General features: G+C 41.3%; 1 protein-coding gene across 2 annotated transcripts in view; it reads left to right on the plus strand.

Moving 5' to 3' along the window:
• AFF2 (ALF transcription elongation factor 2) overlaps positions 1–25062 on the plus strand; it is an 855266-nt gene that overhangs the window by 774743 nt on the left and 55461 nt on the right. For both annotated transcript variants that reach the window (XM_085608002.1, XM_085608001.1), the window contains exons 12-13: positions 18515–18636; positions 23304–23520. In XM_085608002.1, coding sequence (XP_085464128.1) covers positions 18515–18636; positions 23304–23520 — 339 coding nt within the window. The remainder of the gene's footprint in view (positions 1–18514; positions 18637–23303; positions 23521–25062) is intronic.

The raw sequence follows: 25062 nt of genomic DNA on the forward strand, positions 1-25062 counted from the left end.
ATTTAGCAATGCAGAAGTGTAAAGCTGTTGAATGGCAAATGAGGCTAATAACATCAGCACTTATTGTATCTGAGAGAAGGGATGTAAAGGTTGAGGCAAATCTTCTACCATTACCATAAACATGTAGAGGTGTACCCCCAGTTCCCTCTCATACTCTTTACTAGGTAGAAAAACCTTTTCCTAATTGTGTCCATTCTGGCTCCCTGTGTATCATACACAGCTTCACAAGATATGATTGTTATTTTGTGGGCTTTGTGGTTTTGATGTCAAGGGATGAAGCTCCCTGCTATTAAGATGCATACCAGCCCCATTAATCTGAGCAGTGCAGTGCAAACCTAATAAAGAGTGTGCTTGTGAGACATGCCAGTCATATCATGTATATGCAATTTACTTAGCCCCCAAGTCAATCGTTGACTGGATTAATATTACATCCGACTTGGTAAACACTGTACTTATGTTCTGTCCCTGGGGATGTGCTAACCTGTGCCCATTACACCATGCAACTCATAAAGTCATGCTACACTTCTAGTTCCTAATTGGACCCATCAGTTGCGTTCTGCATCTTTTTACCCATTGTGGCAATATATGCTGCCTTAGCTGTCATGACCTTATACTTAGACATCCTTTACTCTAATATAAAGTGTGTGTGGGTCACCATACCCCAAAATCTACTATGTGCCTATTAGAGAATGGACCCATCTTTGCCAGGCCTACCTCAGGCCTAGAGTAGCTACAGTTGACTAAACTACAGACATGGTCTTTGTAATTTGGAGTCATAACATTAGTGGTCCGGCACACCAGGACTCCATATCCCCAAGCTGTAACTTCAAAAAGATCCTCAAATTTATTTTGCTGATGGGACCCAAAGAGCCAGACTCCCAGGAAGCAGGAATGTTAAAGCATGATAATCAAATGGCAGTCCCTGGCATTGAAGGTAAGAGAAACATGATGCATGTAGTTTCAGGTCATTTATTTCTTAGGAAAATTATACCAGAAACCAATATTTTCTGTGAGATTCATGTGACTTCCTAGCCCTGACCCCAACAACTCTACTTTTGAAGAATGTATAGTGAGTAGCAGACATTTTAATAGCAAGTGCTAGAAGTAGGTACGACAGGAGTCATGCTTTCAGATTCCAAGCTCTTAGGTGGTTGGGGACATAACATAAGTGGCGTTGGAGCCCCTGGGTCCTGTAATCCAATTTTGTATGGTCCTTAATGTCCACTTGACTCACTTAACTGGCGGGGCTCCATTGCCTGCCCTCCCTCACCGACCTGATAGCAGAAGATTTAATTCAGGTAGAGGGTTGGAAGGCCTTTAAAAACCAAGTGGAGAAGGTAATAAATGCAGGAGACAGCCTACCTAGCTGCACGCTGTCAATCTTCTGCAAATGTAAACTGGAAACACTGTTTTAATGTAATGAGGAGGCATATTATCTAATCATTAGCTCCCAGACATGCCTTACAGGGGTTCAGAAAATCCTATATCTAAATAAATGTTTAATCACGTAAAAATATATTGGCGTATTTCGCGGGTTTACCCACGAGGGTGTTTCTTGACACTATTGACAGATAATCGATGTTTATTAATACTCACCTCAATGGTACATTTCCCATGAAGATTGGGAGGATGAACGTTTGAATGAACCAACCAGAATTCAAGCCTGGGACTACCCCTGCAACGGTTGAATGAATGCACTGAGCCACAAAACCTTTCACATACCACACCGCAATAATATCGTTGATAGATGTAGACACAGATCAAAATACCAGCGTGTTGTGAAGCAGAACATACACATTTCCCATATGCCCCCATTCAGCAGGAGCCTTCGCCCTATAACGATGAAGCCCAAAGATGAGATCTGTGCCTGGGACTGCTAAGCAGCATTGAGAGATGCCATGCTATATCTGCCCAAGATCACTGAGAGATGCCACTCTGTGTCTGCCAAGGCATTGTTGGAAGCGTCATTCCCTTGGACGGTGTCCGCGTTGTGAGTGTGTTGCTGTGAACATGCTTTCTAGTCGCCCTTGGGGCTAGTGCCACAACTCTGGGGGAAGTACTCCTGGGAAACCAGTTCGGATTCGTGTGATACCTCTTGCTTTTTTGTGAATTGTCTTGAAGAATGTTTTCTCCCCTTTCCAAAATTTTGAAATGAAGGAAGAAAATGTTATAGAAAGGTGTTGACAGCAGCTTAGGAAAGAGTATGTGCCTAAATGAACGTCAAACGTGTAAACTGCTTCGAGTATTCTGCTGCCTAAAATAAATGATCTGTATTCCTTTAGAACTTCAGTCACAGTGAGTATGCAGCAAGAGAGGATTGTTATCTTGTCAGCTGTTCTCTAATGTCTTAATCTGCCGTGCTTGCATTGACTCGGGATGGCAGGCATATCAACATCAAATAGATTTTCTCCAAATAATGTTCCATTCCTATTTACACTTCACAAGCCGCTTGAAAGTGCTGCCATCTACTTTTATATGCAGCATTGAATCACATAATTATTTCTTAGCATGTCTAAAATGCTGTTATTTTTCTTAGTTTAAAAGATATTAAGGCATGTAAGGGTTTTATAACATAAAGAAATGCTTTTTATCAAATAAGCACACATATGGGTGTGTGGGTGTGTTTGTGTGTGTGCATCAATTGTTGTCACATTAAACACATCCTAATTTATGTTTTACACCAGATAAGAAGAACTGATAGTCTCTCCTTGAGAGGGAAGCACGAAAGAGAAGCATATGTTTTACACAGAACAGTTAGAATTCAACCTTAAGTATAGCTAGCTGCGTGCTGTTCTACAAGCAGCCAAGAATAAAAAGACCTCTGAAATCAGAGCTCGAGAAGACGAGCCAAAATGGTGTCTCCTTTGTGTGAATGGGTCATCAGATTTTCCTTCAGCTTTATGGGAAGATCTTGTGCTGGTACCGATTGACTAAGGAGATGTGAGTCATATACTTTTTCTGTAGCAAGTGTGTGGCCTGCAGGCTCTGAGCAACGAGTCTACAGCATAACATGTCCATGTAAATTACATTATGCAGCCTCCATGTGGTGACTGTTCTACAATAAACATCACTGTGCTCTCTCAGGTTGCATCATGTAACCAACTTGGTGGGTAATCCTAGTGCCCCCGAAAAGAGTACAGTCTTTAAATCAAGTCAACTGTGGTGTTGTCAAATGCACAGCCTCGGTGCACCAAATCAGCTGTGGTGTTGTCAAATGCACAGCCTCGGTGCACCAAATCAGCTGTGGTGTTGTCAAATGCACAGCCTCGGTGCACCTTGGATCCTCCCACTGCACACATTCAGGACAGTGTGGTACTAGAATATCTTTAAACAAAACAATTGTGTCTTAAATATCATTTGCAAAAACATCTCCGCATTAGAGTTACTAATAGAACTTCTAGACCCAAATAAGAAGATACTTCTGTATCCAATAGATATTGAGGACGAAATTGTTCTACAATATTTTCGATAGATTTTTTGACTCAACCCTCCACACGCATCTTCTGTTTACCCATCAGAAAGAATCAAATAGCTCTGCTTGGCTGAATGTTTCAACAATATCAATTCTTCTTCAGATTTGTTATCACTCTAAAAACAATTTGTTTGCTGTACGTTTATTTGCTGTGAGGTCTTTATTTACTTCGGTAATTTGCCAGCAGTGGAACAGAACACAGTGCCTGTGGCGCACTCCATTGTTCCTAAGCCTTGAAAAATATGGCTGTAGTTTGAAATGTGCAAATTCTTGCCAAATGCACGGATATTGCTCCGTGGACCGTCATATACATAACTGGAACAGACAAATAAGTACATTTCTGCATATAGGCTTCTGTTCATCAAATGTGTATTCTTTACCAACGAGGCCTCCTTTGCAAATTTGAAATTATGTCATCTACATTTATGTAATTGGATTGCTGTCTTCTCATTGGGCATTATTGTAGAAAGAAGTGTCAGTTTACTAAAGGACCTTCCTGCTCAATAGCGTTTTTTTCACAAATAATTGTATTCTTCAGTATTCTAGGATTCAACAAACACCCTTCCTGGAAGGCCTGACAGTGTTTTCCTCAATCAAGTGAAATTTGCATATTTCCAAAGACGCTTCCACTATCAGAAGTCTTTCATCAAGTGCAATGTATCAGAATTAATTATTTTTACACGCTTTCATCACCATCCACAGTGTGCGTTTTTTATAATTTTTTACAAGCAAATTAACATATGAAGACATGGAGACTATGGATTATTGATAAACAAGCAGGTGAATAGGGTTTGTCCATCTTGTATGTGATAATATCTAGAATCAAAGATGGGTAACAATGAATAATGGGTATGTTTGTCACCCAGGGGTTCTGAGTTACATCAACGTTGTCTGTTCTGTCACTCACAACACAGCGGTTAAAACCATCCCTGTAATTAATTATTTACTCATCTATAATTTTATGTTATGTATTGCCCCCAAAATCATCAGCCCCTGCTTTCACCTCCTGCGCAGTGGAAGAGGAGTGATGGGGGAGCGATGCATAACATGGCCTCTTGTAGGAATTTGGATCAGTGGTTGAGGGGGGAATGAAACACTACTCAAGCTGCAACCACAATTCCTGCCGGAGTGAAATCACATGGAAACCTCAAATTAACTGTGCTTAACCCTCTGGCAGCTTGGCACAAAGCAGTCAGGCTTAACCCAGACGCAATGTGAAAGGTATTTATGCAGCACATCAAACAGTAATAGGGTGAAAATATAACACAAGAAAAATCCCATATGAATTTAGAGAAATATAGTAAAATGTAATAAATTATTTGAGACCAAAACAACAAAAATATAATCAGTAGAACCAGAGATATGCAATTTTAAAGATGTAAATGAAAATAGTGCCTAAAGCACCAACTTTGGTTATCTGGTCATGTCAGACCAGCACAAAATCACAACATCAGGCTGACCAAGGTAGAGCTTGGGCTGGATACAGGAACCAAGTTAAGTCAGCTGATCAAAGTACCTTTAATCTGGGTTGTGGAGCATTGCTAGATCCCGCAGGCCCTGCAGTTGTGAAAAATGAATCTAAGAGTTTTTCACTACCAGGACATGTGAAAACTAAAAGTACGTGTCCAACTTTTTAAATAGACTGCACCCTGACCTGTGGGCTGTTCAGGGCCTACCCTAGGTGTTACTTATATGTATTAAAGAGGAAGATTTAGGCCTGGCAAAAGGTTTATATTGCCAGGTTGAAATGGCAGTTTAAAACTGCATACATAGTTTGCAACAGCAGGCCTGAAACATGGGTGAAGTGCTACTTCAGTGGATGGCACAGTGAGTGCTGCAGGCCCACTAATAGCATTTAATTTACAGGCCCTGGGTTCATGTAGTATCACTTTACTAAATACTTATATGTACATTGAATGGGCTAATTGGGCGCAAGCCAATGTCACCATATTTTAGGGAGTGAGGAGAGTGAGCAGACACACTTTAGCACTTGTTAGCAACGGTAAGGCTAACAAAAATGAGATCAGCAAATACATAGGACAAAAAGGGGGAAGACAATCGTAAGGCTGTAACACCTCTCATATTTATCCCTGTGACAAAGGTAACAAAAAAAGCTTACCTGCCAAAACCTGACCAACCCCACCACCTCCCTTGCCTTACTTCCCCTTTCCTGCATCTGTGCTTTCTGCTTTCAGTCAAAGCAGAGCTGCACTGACAGGTTCTCAAGGAGGCCTGTCAGCCTTACCTGGAAGGCCTTCATGACATCACAACAGTGGGTAACCAGTTTTGTTATCAACTGTTACTATATCTTAGCAGTGAGCTATAAGATTCAAAAACTGAAATGAATGATAGCGGCTCCCTACTAGAGCCATACATATCATATGAATATTATATACAAGAAAGATTAAATAATGCAAATATGTTTCCTGAAAGTGACACATATGAAATCAATACTCTTTGATGAAACATCCACTATTTTAGGAATTGCAGAGTGGCATTTTCAGTAAAAAAAAACACAGAACACCTACCACATGGGTAGTAGCAACACAATAATTTCTTATACACATAACAGTTACAGCAAAAACAGTAGCTAATGTAGATTCATGGAAGACACACATACATGCAAGCATGTTAATGTGAGTTTGTTCACACAGAGACCCCTACACACACACACACACACACACATAAATACACACATATTGTTTGAACAGGTACACTACAGAATGGGAGACAGTGGTGCAAATTGCACTCATACAAAATGAAAGAGTCAGACAATTTATTCAGCTCGTACGGCAGGGAACAGGTGGTAACTGGCCCAAAATGGTTATTACATCAATTTGCATAGGGGAACAAAGACAAAAATATGCAGGGGGTCGCAGCCAAACAGGGACATATGGCAAAGGAGGCAAACAAGATACAAAGACAATGATAAACCATGAGCATTAGGAAGGAGAAGAAATCAGGAGAAACATGGGGCAGGTAAGCAAAGGGAGAAAAGAGCTTATTGATCTACAGGGGCATTAGATGCTGAAATGTGTAGGGTGCTAGCATTGAAGCAGTGGGATGCACAGAGGGAATAGACAGAGAAGCAGACTCAGGTTTAGAAGAAAAAAGAGGTATCGAGGCAAAATCAGGGATGCTTCATGCCGGGGAGGAACAGGGGCGTGGAAGCAATGTAGGCTTCGACCAGGGAGCCATAGGGAGGAACACAGATGGTACAGGAATGACATAAGTAGGATTGCAAAGATGGAGTGATCTGGCACAGGAGGTATGTTGGACAGAGGTGATGCAGCAGTAAAGTAGGAGTGAAAAGAGTTTTGTGGGAGGGAGAGACAGATGCATCAAAAGTATCAGGACACCTTATGCAAGGGGGTACAATAGGCACAGATGCATGAGAGGGGGCACACTGAGAGCATCAGAGTCCCAAGGAGGGTCTAAATACTCACAAAGGACCCCTACAGGACGTTACGTTACTACATTCCCAGCATCCACTTATTCAGAAAGTGACATTTCTGGTTACTAAAAGAAGACACCAGACAAGCAGGCTTTATGCCCCATTATACATATTCTCTGAACGTGAAGTCAGTACATTCCCCAGCATCTACCTCTTCTTCAAATGACATTACCGAATTTCCTAATATACACCTATTTAGTATGTCGCATCAGAGATTCCCACCACAATTATCTTTAAAAAAAGGCAAACAAGTAGACTTCATTCATATCACATGGAAGAAATGAGAAGGAAAAGTGAGATGAATAAAGTAACTTTTCAGGCACACCACTATACTCTGACCACATTTAAAATCCAACCCTATATAAGGCGCACCCCAGGGGATTTTAATAGATTTCTGCTGATACGTTTCAGATTGGGAATCGTTCATAGACTGATTTCGATCCCGATGCAGAATGATTCGTCAAGAGTGTTGTGCAATTGTCCACGTGATAATGTTTCAGTTCAATCAACTATCCATGTTCTATTTTTCTGTAAATTTTACTCTTTGTACAGGAAGAGATGGATTCTTTCTTTTTTAAGGCAAAGTGGTCCAAGACAATGTCGCCCCGCTCTCCTGTTTTTACAACTATTAGACGAAGATTGTATCGGCGAATTAATTTGAGTGTTTTTATAGAACATTTTAACTTGTAGAAAATCTATACTTATGTGTTTAGAATTATGTGAATAATTTATTGTTAATAGCTGTATAAGCAATGTGCTGCGTTTTACTTGTGATTTTATGACTATTTTTTAATAATCGGATGAAGCTTATTGAAATTGAAAATTGACTTCATTCGCCATTATCCATTTCTATAGGGAGTGATATCACTGCATTTCCCATCATCTGCCTCTACAGCAAGGGTCATCACAGGTTTTGCTCCAAAGCCTTCTTTAAAAGCAGAAGCAGGACAGACAAACGTCACTCTCTATCATCCAACTCCACAGGAAATTACATTTTTGTGATTGAAGCATTTCAAGTATTCACCTTTAGAGGAAGTGACATCAGTATATTTCTCATCATCCACTTCTACATGAAGTGACATAACTTATTTCCACTCTCAGGGTGTTCCCATCCAAGGGTGAACACAGACTTTGTCCGTTTGGACTTGTTAGGGCCAAGAAGTGCCTTAAGCCAGAATTCATTTTCCCTTGAAAACTACAAGGTAAAATATATTGACATGCCTCACCCTGTACACCTTAATGTCCATCCAAACAATCACACCCAGACCTTGCTCTCACAAAAACTCACATGACATCCTAAAAACATTAGACCTAACTCACACTAAACACAATTCACAATCAAACTATCAAACATATATTACAACTCATCCCCATTAACACAGAGTCTCCATTTTTAATGCTCGAAACATCACCAGCTTCATTACTTATCACACTCAAATCACATCCGTCACTGGGGATATATTGGGGGAGTATGCGGGTAGTTTCTTTTAATCACTAACTTAATTGTGATAAAAAATGTAATATTATATATATATATACATATATATGTATATATATATATGTATGTATATATATATATATATATTTTTTTTCATACAGCAATGTCCAATAATTTGCGCTCACAGGTTGCATTGAAAGGATAATTTATTGCTCAAAGTAACGCGTTTCAGAAGAAACTTCCTTAATCACACAATGAGCATTGTGAATGCAGTGCAATACATAGCCTCGGTACTGTGGCTGTAAACATAAAAAACAGACTCATTACAACTGTCACAGTAGCTAGCACAGTAAATGCGGCGGCCATCTTAGAAAGCAGGCATCCATATACAATAAATCATTCTTATATATGCTGCTTATAACAGAAGTGTCAATAATGCATTACAAATCATATTATTCATACATTATTACGTATTCATAATGTATGACACGATAAAGGAAGGAAAAAAGAGGTAAGTGTAAACCAATTCCAATATGTCTGCCAAAGGTAAATTGCCGGATGCTAGTGTGTTAACCCATCTCACTAAGTTCAAGGTTATACTGAGATAAATATCTCCAACATGGAAGGGGCATAACTTATGCACGCCAAATGCTCGTGAGGGCTGTGTGTCAAAAGTTACTCTAACCCGGCCTCCCTCCACGTGTAAATGCAAAATGCAAAATTGCTCCTGCTGCAAAAATGCAAAGGAATGGTATGATAAATACAATTCTAAAGGGGGACAACAACTTCTCAAATAACAGGCGATTGCATATATGTACAGTGCATATCAAGCCATGTCATTTTATATATATTGACAAAAGCAAGTCACAACTAACAGGGTGTCCAATGTATGACATAGAAATCCCCACACCATCCTAATCAATCCCTCCATTAGGAAAATACCCAATCACATTATGTGATTGAGTAATATCCTAATGTTCAATGCATCCTGAGAGTGAGAATTATTGGACATTGCTGTGTGAATATTGATGCCGGTTCAGCTCTAACGGCTTTTCCGTGCCACCGAACCACGGGTGGAGCTCCCAGGAGGAGCATCTTGATCTTGGAATATATATATATAATGGCGACATGGTGTTAGCACAATAAACATCACTGAAAGAAATTGGGTCTGCACTTGCCTTCTTCAAGCGGAAATGAGATTATAGGCAAGCGTGTGAATATATATATATATATATATATATATATATATATTTATATATATAAATTTGCGAAGATTGTCATACGATGTCAAAGTTTTTGGGAAAACAAAAAACGCTTTTCCTATGGAAACTAGGTCCTAACTATAACTATCTACTGGCGACCACCAGTAGGTAATATATATATATGTGTATATATATATATACACTGAAAAACCAATAGCATTATAGTTAGGTGAATATGTCAATGTTAACATTAACCTTTTGAACTAAAAAAACACAGATGTTCACCAGTTATAGTTTGCAGTGTTAACTATAACTTGAGCCCCAGCAATGCTCTGCTTATGACCTCAGATATTATTTCAATCATTGTATGTTCTATTACATCATTGATGACAACACTGATGACATCTCAAAATGAAATAATTTATGACATCTGTAATGACATCACCCAAGATTCTTTTGTTCACATTGCTCTATAAACTAGTATGGCATTAGAGGCCAAAAACTAAGTACAAAATAGATCAGAATAAAATGAAGCATCATTAATGGTATCACAGATACAACTCCCTTGGGTGTAGAAAGCATGGGTTATGTGTAACATTTACTCTGTACCATACACTACATGAGTAGCCTAGTTCAGATTGAAAATAAATCACAGATATATGGAAAACCCTCATTGCACACAGTGTTCAATCTGTAAACAACTGTTCAGAGAAAGCCAAACCCTCAAGATGCTAAACATCTGTTCCAAAATAAACGCCCTACTATGGACAGCTTTTATCTGTATTAAACCCTTCACAGTCACTAAACCTTCACTGAGAAATTAAGTTGATATGATTAGAAAAATGGGTACTGTAAACAGTTTTTACTCTATGGAGAAAGTTTAATCTGTACTACACTGTTTGAAGAGAGTGAAACGCTCATGAGAAATATACCACAGAGTATTAAAAAATATCTGCTAAGAGCATTGTACACTCTATGTAACACTTGTAAAAATGGACACTGTTCGCTATTCGGGTCACCATTTTGTTTTTGTTTCTTCGATGCCCAGGAGTCCTGTGGGATCGCAGCAAAAATTGGCAATGTTTATTTAATTTTGGCACGGGGCCCCTGTGGGTCCCCCTATAGGACATAGCGGGGAAGGCTATCCTTACCCTGCCCTCATATATTATTTTCTTTTATTTACTTCAGGACAGGGGACTAAGTCCCCAAGGCCTGTAATAACTGCCAGCGACACTTTTCTCATGTTGCTGGCAACATATTTGAAGTCTTGCTCAAGCTGGAGTCTGGCTCCCACAGAAGCAAAATGCCCAAGGAATAAAAAGCTCCCTGGGCCAATCAGAATGCTCTAATTTTTTAAATTGGTTTGAGGAACGTTCGCAAAAGTCCTTCAGACTCAACTGTCCAGATATACAAATATATTTGAATCCTAAGTTCACAAAAACTACTGAACGGATTCATGCCAAATCACAATAAGCACAATCTGCTTACCAAGATCAAGCTTCCTGCCAAATTTGCTGAATTCCGTTCAGCAGTCTTTGCTGTAGCCCTGCCTAAAAAAGTCTATGGAAAAATGCATGGGGATTTTCCATTTTGAGACCCCCTTTTTTTCTCAGCCCCTCTTGATGGATCACCCTGACATTTCCATATAAAAACAAGGCAAAAGAGCACTTTTTTGGAAACTTTCATAGAGATTCGTCAAACGATGACAAAGCTATTAGCATTACAAAAAAAAAAGCCTTTCCTCTGCACAACTGCGATTTAAGCTACCTAATGGAGCAGGTGCCAGAGGTGGGTGTGCAACCTGTCATAAATGATAAATCCAAATATACAAAATAGCACACCCATGCAATTCACTAGCTGTTTTTAATGTACAAGAAAGGCCTTTCTGTAGAAACGGGTTGTGTTTTTCTCACACATTGAAAACCGTTGGTGAACTGTATTGGAACGCCGTTCTCCACATTTGGATTTGGTGGCATGTGTGTGTGTGTGTGTGTGTATGTGTATATATATATATATATATATATATATATATATATATATATATATTACCTACTGGCAGTCGCCAGTAGGTGGTTATAGTTAGGGCCTAGTTTCCATAGGAAGAGCATTTTTTGTTTTGCTAATAACTTTGGCGTCGTTTGATGAATCTTCATGAAATTTTCCAGATGAATTCTTTGTTCATATCAGCTCCTATGTTGAAAGTTCGGGGGTGATTCGTCAAGGGGGGGGGGCAAGAAAAAAGGGGGTCCCAAAACGTGTTTTCTCCATGCAATTTCCATAGGAAACTTTAGACAAGGCTACAGGTCAAACGGGTGAACGGAATTATCCCAAATTTGGCAGGGAGAAGGGTCTTGGTCTGGAAAGCACGCTTTTGTTTATTTGGTGTAAATCCGTTCAGTAGTTTTGGAGAAATGTCGAAATTTAAAGATATCAATACTTGGAAATTCTGCCATCTGATTGGCTGAGGCGTTACAAGCACGAGCTTGCTGCTTATTGGCTGCGAGTGGTACAAGCGGTTGCAAGTAGGAAGTGTAGGCAGCCATTTTGTGATTCTGTCAAAGCGAGTAAGGGGAAAAATGGGGCAAAAAAAGTAGGAAAGAGGAGGGTAGGAGCACTGTAACCTCTGAGGGGTGTTTAGGGTGTGCTATACAGGGGGTGTGAAGCGAACTACTCATCCCTACCAGTCTGAAAGTGCTGGGCTACAGAAATTAAGTGAGGTATTGCCTAGAATCTGATGCTGCTAAGGTGAGCTGCTGCGGGACTCGGGGATTAAAGCGTGAGCCCAAACTGTGTGTCTTATGCTGTGACTGAAGTCATGTGCCCTGGCCGCTGCACCACACCTGTGGAAGTAGTGTCAGCATGTGTTTATACCTACTAGGACAAACTACTGACCCCTACTGGTCTGAAAGTGCTGGGGTATGGAAAATATGTGAGGTATTGTCTAGAGTCTCATGCTGCTAAATTGAGCTGCTGCTGGACTCTGGGATGAAACCGTGGACCCAAACTGTGTGTCCTATGCTGTGAAGTCATGTGCTCTGGGCACTGTGCCACACCTGTCCAAGTAGTGTCAGCAATATTTTATATGTAGTAGGAGGAATTTTTTTTTGGAACACGGTAACTTGTATATGGTGCTGGTAAGTGATCCGCAGCACTGCCAAAGGTAGTGCACCCAGTACATGCAGCAGACGTGCAAGGTATAGGTGGACGTGAATGGAGTCGACCATGTGTTCGGGCTGCCCTGCTATGCGTCACTGGCTATGCTTGTAGCTGCACTGGCTTGCTGTGTGCCAGTCTTGTGGATGAAATGGCACAGCTTGGTGCAATGAGCCGGGTCTGTGTGCAATAGATGCAGGGCAGGGTTGTGGTGGGAGTATGTGTGAAGGCCATTTCACGCACGCTAACTACGACGAAGGACTTTTGAGTGTGGGATGTCCACTCGTTCTCAAATCGGGCAGTACGTAGTGTGGGAGACGGATGCAAATATTATTGTACCTGTCAGGGTGGCTGGTCACTTGCAAGTTCCTTCTCGGAGCAGCAGATTTGTTAGGGCAAGATTGCTCAGACAAAGAACCTTTGATCCTTACAGTAACTTCTACAGCTGCATTCATACAGGATGTGTACAAAGGCCGGTCGTGGGTGTTGTGGGATGTCTGAGACCCTGGTCATCATGGATGAGATGCCCAACACTGTGTGTTGCGTTGCCAAACAGCTGCTCCTCCCTTCCATGAGCCCCCACACTTTTGTGCGCTGCACTGTTGTATCCCGTGCACTCCTACGGCACACCTTTGTAATGGCTATTCGCGCATGTCCTGCAGGATTCCAATCACACCGTGACACTGCCGTTTGGAGGTGGTGCATGCCACTTTACAACATCGACTGCTGCGGCCCTTGTGGCGGGCACACCAGAACACAGAGACACACTTACCGCACTTCTTGCACACGGACATGTGTGAGACACCCCATTCCCTTTGCCGCTTGTGCATGCAGGAGGATGCATGCATAGCTACATCTCCAGGCTCACTGCCAACGCTGAGGTGACATGGTAACGTCCGCTGAAGACAGCACACTGATGTTGCAGGGCCTATGCCTATCATGCTAACGCAATGACCACACGGATATATTCCTCAAATGCGGGTTCGGGGGCGTTGGCGGTCCTGGGGTTGGTGTGATGAGTGTTATAGCCCTCAAGGGTATCCGTGTATCATGCTCATTGACTGTATGGCACCTGTGGGTGTTCAGGTGTGGCTCTTGGCTGTGTTCCCTTTCATGCTGCAGGTAGTGGTCCTGCTTAACACCAGCAGAAAGCAGGTGTAAAATCTCTGGTGCTAACACGGCTTATCAACGGAATTTGTTTCACATCGCAGTTTTTGCCTTTTGTTGTGAAAGTTGTGATGTGGTTTTTTCGTGTACAGAAAAATAAATTAACTGGGCAGTGTAGCCCGTCAAGATCCAGCACCTGACCCACTATTCACAATCAATATAAATACAATGAGATTTCTTCATTGATTTTGTGTGTACACTGTAAATGCACCCACTACCACAGTGCAATTCAATACATGATTTTAGTATTTAGAATAAATCGCAAAGATGCACCTCGTGTGTTTTTGCATGGGAACGCCTACTCTGCATCTCATTATCAGCACTTTAATGCAACTACAGTTGAGATAAATCTAACACACTATTCAGACGCTGGTGCAAACTGCAGACATCACCAGTATTCCCGTGATAACTGCCCCAAAATTTAACACCATGGTGGACACCACCAAATAACAGTTATAAGAACGAGAAAGTGTCACACAGCACTTAAGTAACAACTAAAAACTTTATTGAATTGTTTTTTTTTCCAAACTTTATTTTTTCGTAAACGTATATATAAAGGATAAAGTAAGTTAAACAAAATGAACACAAAACAACAATGCGGAAGACTCCTGTCAGGAGCATGAATGTCAACGACACACCCTGGAAAATAAAGCACAAAATAGGGACGTGTGTAATGTGCATATCAAAGGAGCGAGACACAGAGAAGGAAAAAAAGCCAGAGAGAAAAAGAGAGGGAAGGAAAGAAAATGAGTGAAAAATGCAGAAGGGAGATGGAGAAAGAGAAGGAAAGGAAGGAAGAGAGTAAGAGAGGGAGGGAAAAGAGGGAAGTGTGTGAGAGAGAGAGAGCGAGAGAGAGATACTGCCATCCCTGCGCATCCATGACCAAATAATTACCTGCTGCCACCCGAGTGTGTACCAGTGGGCACTCCATGTGCCCGTCAAAGCTCCGCGGCCCGACAGATCTCACAGATATCGCTGAGTCATGAATGGCAGAGCCCACATCAGCTTCTCCGTGGCCCGGCAGATCCGACACATGTCACTGAGTCCTGAGTCATCAATGGCGGAGACCATATCAGCTTTGGGTGCCCCTAACCCTGTGCAAACGCAAGTCAGTGCCAGGTGGTGGTAGGCTGCTGACAGCCATACAACTTAGGGTGCGAATAACCCTGTGTAACTCAAGTCCGCGTCACGTGGTGGTAGGCCCCTGACGGCCACATCAGTGTCGGGTGGCACTAGCCCTGTGCAAGTCAAGTCCACGCCGCGTGGTAGTATGCCCCTGACGGCCATACAGCTCAGGGTGTGACTAACCCTGTGCACAACTTTTCATGGACTCTTTATGATTGAGACACGTGGAGCGTCCGCCATCCAGTCACCACTGGCAATAAAGGATGTGACGTTGTCGATGCATTATATTTGCGTGGTCACATGGTCTGTGATGTATGTGCTGGATGGGTGTGGTGTGTGTGCAAACCTACCCTCAGGGAGTGGCCGTGACATGTTGACAACTAGAGCACTGACCTGCACACCAACAGCGAGTACGCCTGCGTCAGGTAGCTATTTGGGGGTGTAAAAACGTGTTTTTCTCAATGGATTTTCCATAGGAAACTTTAGACAAGGCTACAGGTCAAACTGTTGAACGGAATTATGCCACGTTTGGTAAGGAGAAAGGTCATGGTCCAGAAAGCGTGCTTTCTTGCATCGAGTGAAAATATAAAAGAAAGGTCCCGGGGGCAATTTAATATATCGGACCTCTGTCTGTGCGAGATAACCCTTTCACGCTCCCTCTTCCCAACATCACCACTTTGCAGCTATAGCGTTAGAAGCCAGTCCGTCGGGTCGCAGCTCTCTAACCTTTGCGAGCTAGTACGCTGCTGTGCCTGTACCTCTGCGAGCTACTCTGCTGCTGTTCCTTTGGGAGCGGACGGCTCGTAGTACTGCGTCTGGGAGTCGACGGCACGGGCCGCAGTTGTCCCTCTGCGAGCCTGGGTGCGAACTTTTCAAAAGTCACACTACATAAGCATTGAAAAGCCATTTTGTGATTCAGTCCGTCAGCTGACATCTGTCTGAGGCATTTCTGAAAACATACCGGAGTTCTTTCTATGAGAGATACCCCTTTCATGCTGCCTCTCCCCACATCAGCAGGTAATGCACCCTCTTCCCACATTACCAACTTACCCCCAACAACCTTTTTGGGCCCAGAATTATCCCTGTGCGGAATGCCCCCAAACCTGGAACTCTCTTCATACAAATCAAGGGATAGCCCCGTTGTAAACATTATTCAGAAGTGGCCTAAAAATGTGTCATTAGATACCTCTGTTTTCTGTTTTCTGTAGACCTCATCACCTTTAATATTGATACTGTGCTCTCTAGATCATAGCAAGTTTAACTATAAAACTCCTATTACTATGGATGTTTTTGGCTCTGTACACTTATGAACCCTAGTGCCAAATGTGTAACATATTTCTAAGGTGAAGCTCTATGACTCCCTACTTTAGTCTGAGGTGTGCTGTACAAAATAAATAAAAATAAGCCTCAAATTTTGCTTCCCATGCTTGTGCATGCATGCAGATGTGCATGCAGCCATCTTGGAATGGGTTTGTTGCACTTAACAAATAATAATTTAGAGAATGGCCAGCTATATATGTGTGCACACGGTAGTCATCAGGGAATGGTGTTTTTTGTTCCTCACAAAAAACATTAAAATATGGCTGCACAGCCAGGTGTCATCTTGAAATTATAATGGTACACTCCAACAAAATAGTAGCTCGCCCATGCATTCAGATACATGCACACATGCACACCCATAGATAGCCACTTCTGAATATTTTTATACAATTTTATTTTAAAATGTGCATGATATCTGATGTATTTTGGAAAATGAATATATGTGCATATCAAGACATGCAAGTGACTCAGTCACAATTTTCCGGCAGCTGCTAGGCCCTTGTAAAAGAAAATATGTAACAAATATTTAAATAAATAAACAATTGTCCTACGATGCCCTTGCCATTTAAGTGCGCTATTTTCTGTATGGATGGCTACCTTGTGCCAATACTCACATAGAAGGGAACTAGTGATTAAAGTGGGCCTACCATTGCTTCATGCTTTAGGATGTGGTAAGTGGAAGCAAAATGTGAATGACACTACCACAGACTAATGGAAGAAGCCACTGTGTGTTTGTATGACTATGCATGTATTCTCCAAGAATTAGCTAACACAAATATAATATTTGTAGTTATATAATATTATGTTATGTTGTGTTATGTTATTTGCTTGCATCCCAAGGCCACATCAAATCATTGAGGGGATATAAGAAAGGTGATAATTAAGTACCTGGAGCTAGTAATGGAAGGCATAGCTTACAGGGAATGATTAGGGGTCTGGTGAATTAAATGATCTCTAATATTTTTTTAGCTAATTATTAATAGTCTCTAGTGTACGGGCAACTTTCTGTGTCTGAGCAAGAAGGGGAAGTATATTGGAGTCAATTAGTGATTGGAATGCCGCACACCACATTAAAGTCCGACTTGGCCTATGGATGTAAGAAAATTTTAAATAGAAGAGTCAGGGAAAAAAGTGTTGATATGTGCATTTTTTCAAGTTCCTCATCTCCTGTCACACGCACAATCGCAGAATATTTTCTGATCTTCCTTTTCTAGCACTAAGACCAAGTGAAGGTCTTACTGGAATCCATATTGTAATGTAGCCATTTAGTCTAAACACATCACTCTATTGTGCTGTAATAGTTTGAGGAATACTGCATAGAAATGTGTGTTGTGCAGAAATAGGAATTAATTCAAAAAGGCATTTATGAGTGCGTGAAGTAGTATTACAGAAGTACTAATTTACATACTCATTTCTGCCACACTGAGTTCACATCTCTTGCTTGGATTTGGAAGTACTACAACAGCATATGTAACTCAAGGTGTGTGACCTCTAACTAGGTACTTTCTATGCATTCTGCCTGGCTAAATAGTCCTAGTGTGGCTGTTAGATTCTAGAAATACATACTTATGCCTTGAGACTGGTAGTTTCTAAAATTGACGTCATGGTAACTAAACACATATCATTTACATTTATATTAGCTGTCCAATCTATAGCTGTTGGTGATGAGTTTTATTTAATATTTACAGTAGGAATGCAGGCACAATCTTTAGTTTTTCGGAGTTGGAAACCAGGGCCGTACTGGCCAATGGGCATTTCGCCGGTGGGCTGCTAGGATGGGGGCCGGTTTTGGGCCCCTGGGGGGCCGTTTTTGTTACCGGGGGTCAGCTATATCGGCTCCCTGTAACAAAATCAGCCGAAACCGGCCCTTGCAAACTGCTCGGCTGCACTTCCCCTGCACCCCGGGGGGGGGGGGGGGCAGCCGAGCACTTTGCCAGGGCCGGCTTTGGATCCCAGTCCGGCCCTGTTGGAAACTATAGCCAACGTGTGCATATTTTCAACTGATCATTTTCATGGTAAAATTCAAGCTAAAGGTAATGTATTAAAAACTAGAAATGTGTTTGATATTGTGAATTAACAATACTAGTCATTGGTATTGATAACACCTACTAAATGCATAGGAGATAGTGCATGATATACAAATACTAATTTGTGTCTGTTTTCTGTTTTATCTGTTAAAACAGTCTGACATCTCTGACACTCCTGCTGATAACAAGAAGCTGTGTCTGGAAGACACCTCAACATTGCGCCTATTACCACCTTGCATTTCTCCAATACCTAATCACAGATTATCCTGCAATAAAGAGTAAGTTGTGTAAATGTCAATCAATCTGACTTCAAGAAGTTGGAATGCCGTTCTATTTGGGTATAGTAGTTTATCGTAATGCCATTTGGTTGCCTGATTATTGTAAGCGATCATTGTGTATCCCTTCACACTTCACAAATGCAGCCTTACGCTTCCCTAAAACTATTCAAACAACTGCCCATTCAATGGAGGCAGAGGGGGAATGATGACTATCATTCAAAAACCTGCAGGGGAACAGTGTTATAAAAAGGTGATAAGAAAACTACAATAAAATTCAGAAGCAGAGGGATAGTCAGCTGTTCAAAAAGTGGAAACATCTGCAGACCAAAATTGACAATGCTTATCAACAGTCTAACCCTTTAATGCTAACCACCAGTATTAGCAGTATGGGCCTCATTACCGGGCCTGTGCTAATTCCAATGGGTCCAGTAACAGAAGGTACTGGTTCATCAGGATTAAGAGATCTACAGTCCTCTGAGGTAGTGCAGAGTTACTGATTCCCCCAGTAATTTCCCATTTCGGATGATACCCTCACACCGCAACTCATGAACGGTAGTCATTATCCCCACTGCTAGAATCACTGATGCTCACAATATTGATCATTTCAGGGAGGGGATAAACTCAGGCTAAATGAAGTCATAGCCATTCACTTCAGTATAGAGGCATCTTTAGGATACTTAGCTCACACGGCCCAGCTACATACATACACCTGATCACCATCTTGATTGTGCTCACTCATTCAGTCTAGAATAGCCTCTGCTGCCATAGCAGTTTTGTGCAAACTTCAACCATTTCTGTGGGTTTGCAAAAATAGAATGCTTGTTTCAACATTTATTATTTCATACAAAGCTACTGGGATGTCTTTGGAACCAGTGTAGCTTTCGATTGGTGGCAACTGGACCAAATAACTGAATACTGCTTGCATTGCCATCTTGGGTCAAGTGTATTTCTGTTTGGCCTTTACACAGAATATTTTAGCTGCATTAGCCTGGACATTCTACGTCTAAAATAGAACCACAATTCTCTCAAAGACTTCTGCAACGTGGATGATATAAATTGTTTTCTGTCTCAATTTATATGTAGCAAATTAAAACTTTGGGCTGCAAAAGTAAAAAAAAAACATGAAGGATAACAAATGGCACGAACATGAATTCCCCTCTCAACAGATTCCGTCTTAGTCATACATGTTGGCATCAAGAACTACACCTCATATCAGGTTAACAAGTAATGGTGTGCAAAGTCGTAAATATTGTTTGTCACTAATTTCCCCTAGATCTTGCAAATACCTTAATGACTACCCATAGTTTATACATTTTCCTGCATCTGGGCTTTAACATCAATACTTTCATACCTCCAGAATGCATAACCTGGGGCTTAGAGATTCAGACTTATACTGGAGATGCAAGGATGTCACAGGTAACGTACAACACGTTTGTTACATGTAAAATGTCTCACCCGAATTGGTCAAGAATACAGTCACTGATACAGACAATCTCAGGGTCAACAATAGAAATTGACTTCTTAACGGCAGCACTGGGCAGCCACACAAATTCCCTTTCCTCTGAAATTACTGGAAATTCTGCACTACTAGTGGGTCTCTTCATCTCTTTGGGGACTAAAACTATACTTGCAGACTTTAAAATGACATCCCCAAGCTCCTTCGACAAATGGTGGAACCTACTATGCTCGATCCAAGGGAGCAGACAATACACTATACTCCTAAAATGCACACCCCCACGGACCCAGATGTCTGTGGGAGGCCCTAGATAATTACCTACAAGAAAACAAACCACCCTGAATTTGCCCCAAGGTCTTACCCTACTCTAAGAATTAATAAAGGTCTCTCTCCCCTCTAGTTGGGCATATACACCTGAATGATGGTACCCTAGCATTAAAAGGGAGTCCAACCCAGTATAGCCTCCCTTCCCCACCGTCCTCCCCTTGCCTTTCTGTCTTTCTTCCTCTTCAATGTAGCTTTCCCTATATTCCCATCTCTCTTCCCCTATGAGCCACTCAATTTGCCATGTTATACCCCTGTTAACCAGGCTTCATAGTACACAATTGCAGCACATTTGACTGCACTCTGATTGCAGACCTTGATGTATCTCATTAGGTCTCCCCCATACTTGCTTAAGACTGCTAATCAATGCTGTTTCCCCTCCCAGGTGTACTGTAACAGGATTGCATGGCATACGTTTGTTATTTACTTTCCCTTTTTATATGGAAATGGAAATTAATTGAACAAACAGACTTCCAAACCGCTTTAAATTATTTAAAACATTTTTTTTAAAAGCACCAAACTCCATCAAGACATACGATGAGCTATTTTAAAGTAAACTTGCAATTAATCAGCATACCCAGTTTCATCCCCATCTGGCACTCCTGCTCTAATATTGCTAGTTTTCATGGAAAAGCAATGACAGGGCTTTGCAGTCGGAAATACATTTAACTTGTAAACTACAGGTAGGCCAATATTGGCATCTGCATGAGACTTTACTCATATAATAAAAATGTTCAGAACCCTACTGGGTATATACAAGGAAATACAATAGGTAACACACAGTGAACAGTGAGCAAAGGTGGAGTGCACAGAGAGTGAAGGCACTCGTACATTCACAAAAACTGAAGAACAACCTCAATTTGGCTCTGGTGCAGTGAGAGTTGTCTCCCAGAACACATGGGTCATTTGTGTTGTTTCTGGCTTAGTTCTTCAAGGCTTTTCTAGCAATCCCAAACAAGAATGGTAAGTATACCCCTAAACAGAATGTGCCATCCCATTTACATTGACCTAAGGCTCTGTTTTGGCTAGTCCTGTGAGTAAAAGCTTTCTGATTGTGGAGCCCAGCCAGGACCTGCTTCCGGGAACATGGTACTTTGCACACCTCTAAATGAAGCCATTGAACCACGAGTTTCAGAGGTTGGGGAGTCCTGCCAATGTATGGGGGACTCCTAGTCTCTCAAATATTAAATGAAGCCCCAGATGGCATTTGAATATGTGTGTTTAGATCTGCACTAGTTCAGACGTCTGCTATGCGTTTTGCTTTTTGATTGATATGACCGGCTGCTTTTTGCAGTCACTCATACATTCTGCTTTAAGGACATACATTATTCCTGCATTTCGTACTTCATTCTGACTGCACCACTGATTAAAATGCCGCACTAAATTACAATTAGCCAATTCATGTTGCGAAATTAAACTATTAAGATCAAATAATTATTGCAATAAATTAGTTTTGAACTAGCGACCACTTCAATCAAATGCCGCACATTGGAGCTTTAACAGCCCAAAGCTAAGTAACAGCGTTGTTAACTACTGTACATGAAACAATTCCCTGCACAGAGTAAGATTAACTGGTTTCTGGAGTTGATGGACTAAAACCCAGTTCAGAATATTTTATCCACAGTGCTGTTTACATTTTCTAGATGGGAGCTGTACGCTGGATGAATAAATGAGCTTTGTTTTTAGATATTCTGTGGGAATAATCTAATAAGGAATTACTTGTCCAGACACAACAGAAATAATTTGTATACAGCAAATTGTGAAAGAAGCTTCCAAATAAAACCATTTTATGAATACAGGTTATTGCTCAAGTATACCAGGTGGTAGTGCATGGCATTTGTATTGTCAGTGGTGACCGGCTATTTTTACAGGGAAGGGGGCCGGCAAGTCACTCACTTACACCCATGCATTCACAAATAAGCATCCACACACACACACCCATTCACAACACTCACTCACAACAAATGCATACATTAATACATGCACGTATACACGCACAAAACATTCAAAAAGATAAAACTTACGTGTCGTGCAGCTCTGGGAGAGGAAAGCCTCAGTGGTCCCAAGAGGGTTGGGACTGGTGCCCTCCCTCACTCATCACAGAGTAGGATGGGTTCAGTGAGATTTGCTGACCCCTCCCCGCTCTGCAACAAGGTGTCGCTGATTGACACTCAGCCCTGGGTACTTCAGGGCTTAAAACTGAAGCACCCAGGTCCAAGGAAATGGATGACACACTCCCTCGGCACAAGGGGGAGGGACTTGAGTCAATTTTATCAGGCTGAGGTGGTAATGCCCAAAGGGCTGTGAAATCCTCAGCCTGGCAAAGGTCAATATAGTCAGCCAGGAGCATGCGCCTTTAGCGCATGTCTAGCTCCTGGTTGCCTGACCTGAACAAGCAGAGTCTCTGTCAGGCTGATGTTTGCTCAGCCTGACAGACACTCTTATGCCCTGGAAAAAGGTGAGGTGCATTGTTTTAGTAAACCTTTTGCTTTCTCATTTATGTAAGTGCGAGACTCATGCACGCAGCATATCTTTCTCAGATGAAAACAACATTAGTAGTTACAGAAATTATACAGCCTTGTCTTCTGTAACCCTCTTCAAAAATGGATGAACATACAGATTATGCAGACATTTTAGCTCTCATTATGAGATGACTGGAAAGTGTGTGGGAAGATACAGCAGCTGGAATTAAGGACTCCAAATGGTTCTCCAAGCCAGTTATTTTACAATTGACCATTTCCATAAAGGTTTTTGTATATCACTTGTCTTGGTTGAAAAGTTCCTAAATCATTTTCTATCAGTCTTTGATAATATGCACAGCTGTATGACATGATGAATGAGAAAACACACCTGCCTTTCAATATGTGGTGCTCTTTATTTCCCATAGAAATTCCAGTAAAAGGATAACTAAAAAAAGAGAAGAGAAGCTGTTTCCCCCTCCATTGTCGCCACTCATGGATGAACCAGTCCGCAGAAGGCACTCAAGCGTTAACAGCTCCCTCATTCAGGAGGACAGCAGTACCACATCTTTGCAGTGCAGCAGTGTATCCTCTTCAAAACATTGGAAAAATGAGAGCAATGCACCTAGCCCCAAAGGAATCAATGTGAGCACCTATTCTGTTTTCCTCAACATTTTAATAAAACAATGTGAACCTTTTATTTTGAAAACGTACGGTTTATCGACTGACGAGGAGAAAAGAATACCTTGGTCAAAGATTCTGCAGTTTGGATCAATATTTTATCATAGATAATAGCTATGCATTTTCACACATTGAACTATACAGCTATGACAATACTCAGAACTACATTATAGCGTTGCATTAAAAAAATTAACAGGGCTAAGGGGCTCAATGAAATGTATTAGTGGGCCACCACCAGAAACATTGTGGGCAACTCAAACAATTCCTGATCTCGTTTAACACCAAATAGGACTGCAGTTATTAAATACTGTAAATAAGTGAAGTGAGCAGACTAGAACACACCTAGCTAATGACAGCAAGTCAGTCAATGGAAGCAGGGCGCTCGATTAGCAAATTTCACCATTTGACTGCTAAGACTCTTCCCTCTATTGATGAGCCCTTTTTTGGAAGTTTGGGGCTGTTTCTGATTAAGCTGTTATAGCTTTCTCTTCCCACAAAAGGTATCAAGGACAATTGTGCATTCTTTTCCCCAAATGTTGGAGATTCAAAAGGTGGCCAGGGATTGTGGATTACCACAGAAGGAATGGAAAAAAAAGCTAAAATGTAAGATTGTTTTTTTGGGGGGGATGTGCTGTATATAAGGGTATATGCTTTTTAAAGAATGGCTCTAGACCTTGTTTGCTTTTCTTTACTTTGCTAATGCCATCCTTCATCAAGCTTTGAGAAATAGGGAGAGTTGTAACAAATAATCATTCTTATCACAGTTCTTGCAATTTTCTAAGTGGTATTGATTTCCGCATATATTAAGATTGTGGTGGAAACAGGTGTGAAATCTATAGGTAAACCCTAAAGAAATGAGTTTTTAAAGTGTAGCAAACATTCTGAAATTAACCAGGAGTCATATAGATAGATCACACAAGGTTTTCCCAAAGAAACTAATTGCTGAAATCAAACACCAATGAAAATAAGAATGGACAATTAAAAATAAATGAAAAAAAAGTTTTCACTTGTATCTTTTTGCCTCAATGACTCTTCTGTATGCAGAGATATGCAGGGCCTGATTCCCAAAGGTAAACTTGAACTTTTGGATAAGTTTATGATTGTTTGCTATTCACATAGGTAGTTTACAGTCTATCTTTATATGTGCAGGGACTCCACAGTCCCTTGTAAGACAATGTGCTGGGATCCATGCAAGCCCCACTATGATGGATTCCCCTACAACCCTAGGTTTCAGAAATGCCAGAAGTTGGTACCACTTGGCAGGTCAGAACTCACAACAGAGGAGTCCAGGAGCTGCAGGTAACGTCTTTGATGGCCCTGAGGCTTCTCAACAGGAGGCAAGCACACACAAGCCCTTGCAGAATCTTCTCAAGCAGGATACTAATCAAAATCCAGTCCTTTTCCTCTCCAAGATAGAAGCAGCAACTGCAGGCCAACCCAGCAAAGCAGCACAGCAAAGGGGCAACACTGCTCCTGATAGCTCCCCAGCTCTTCTTCATGACAGAG

This window comes from Triturus cristatus, chromosome 5_2, assembly GCF_964204655.1.
Source record: "Triturus cristatus chromosome 5_2, aTriCri1.1, whole genome shotgun sequence".
NCBI classification, from domain to species: Eukaryota; Metazoa; Chordata; class Amphibia; order Caudata; family Salamandridae; genus Triturus; species Triturus cristatus.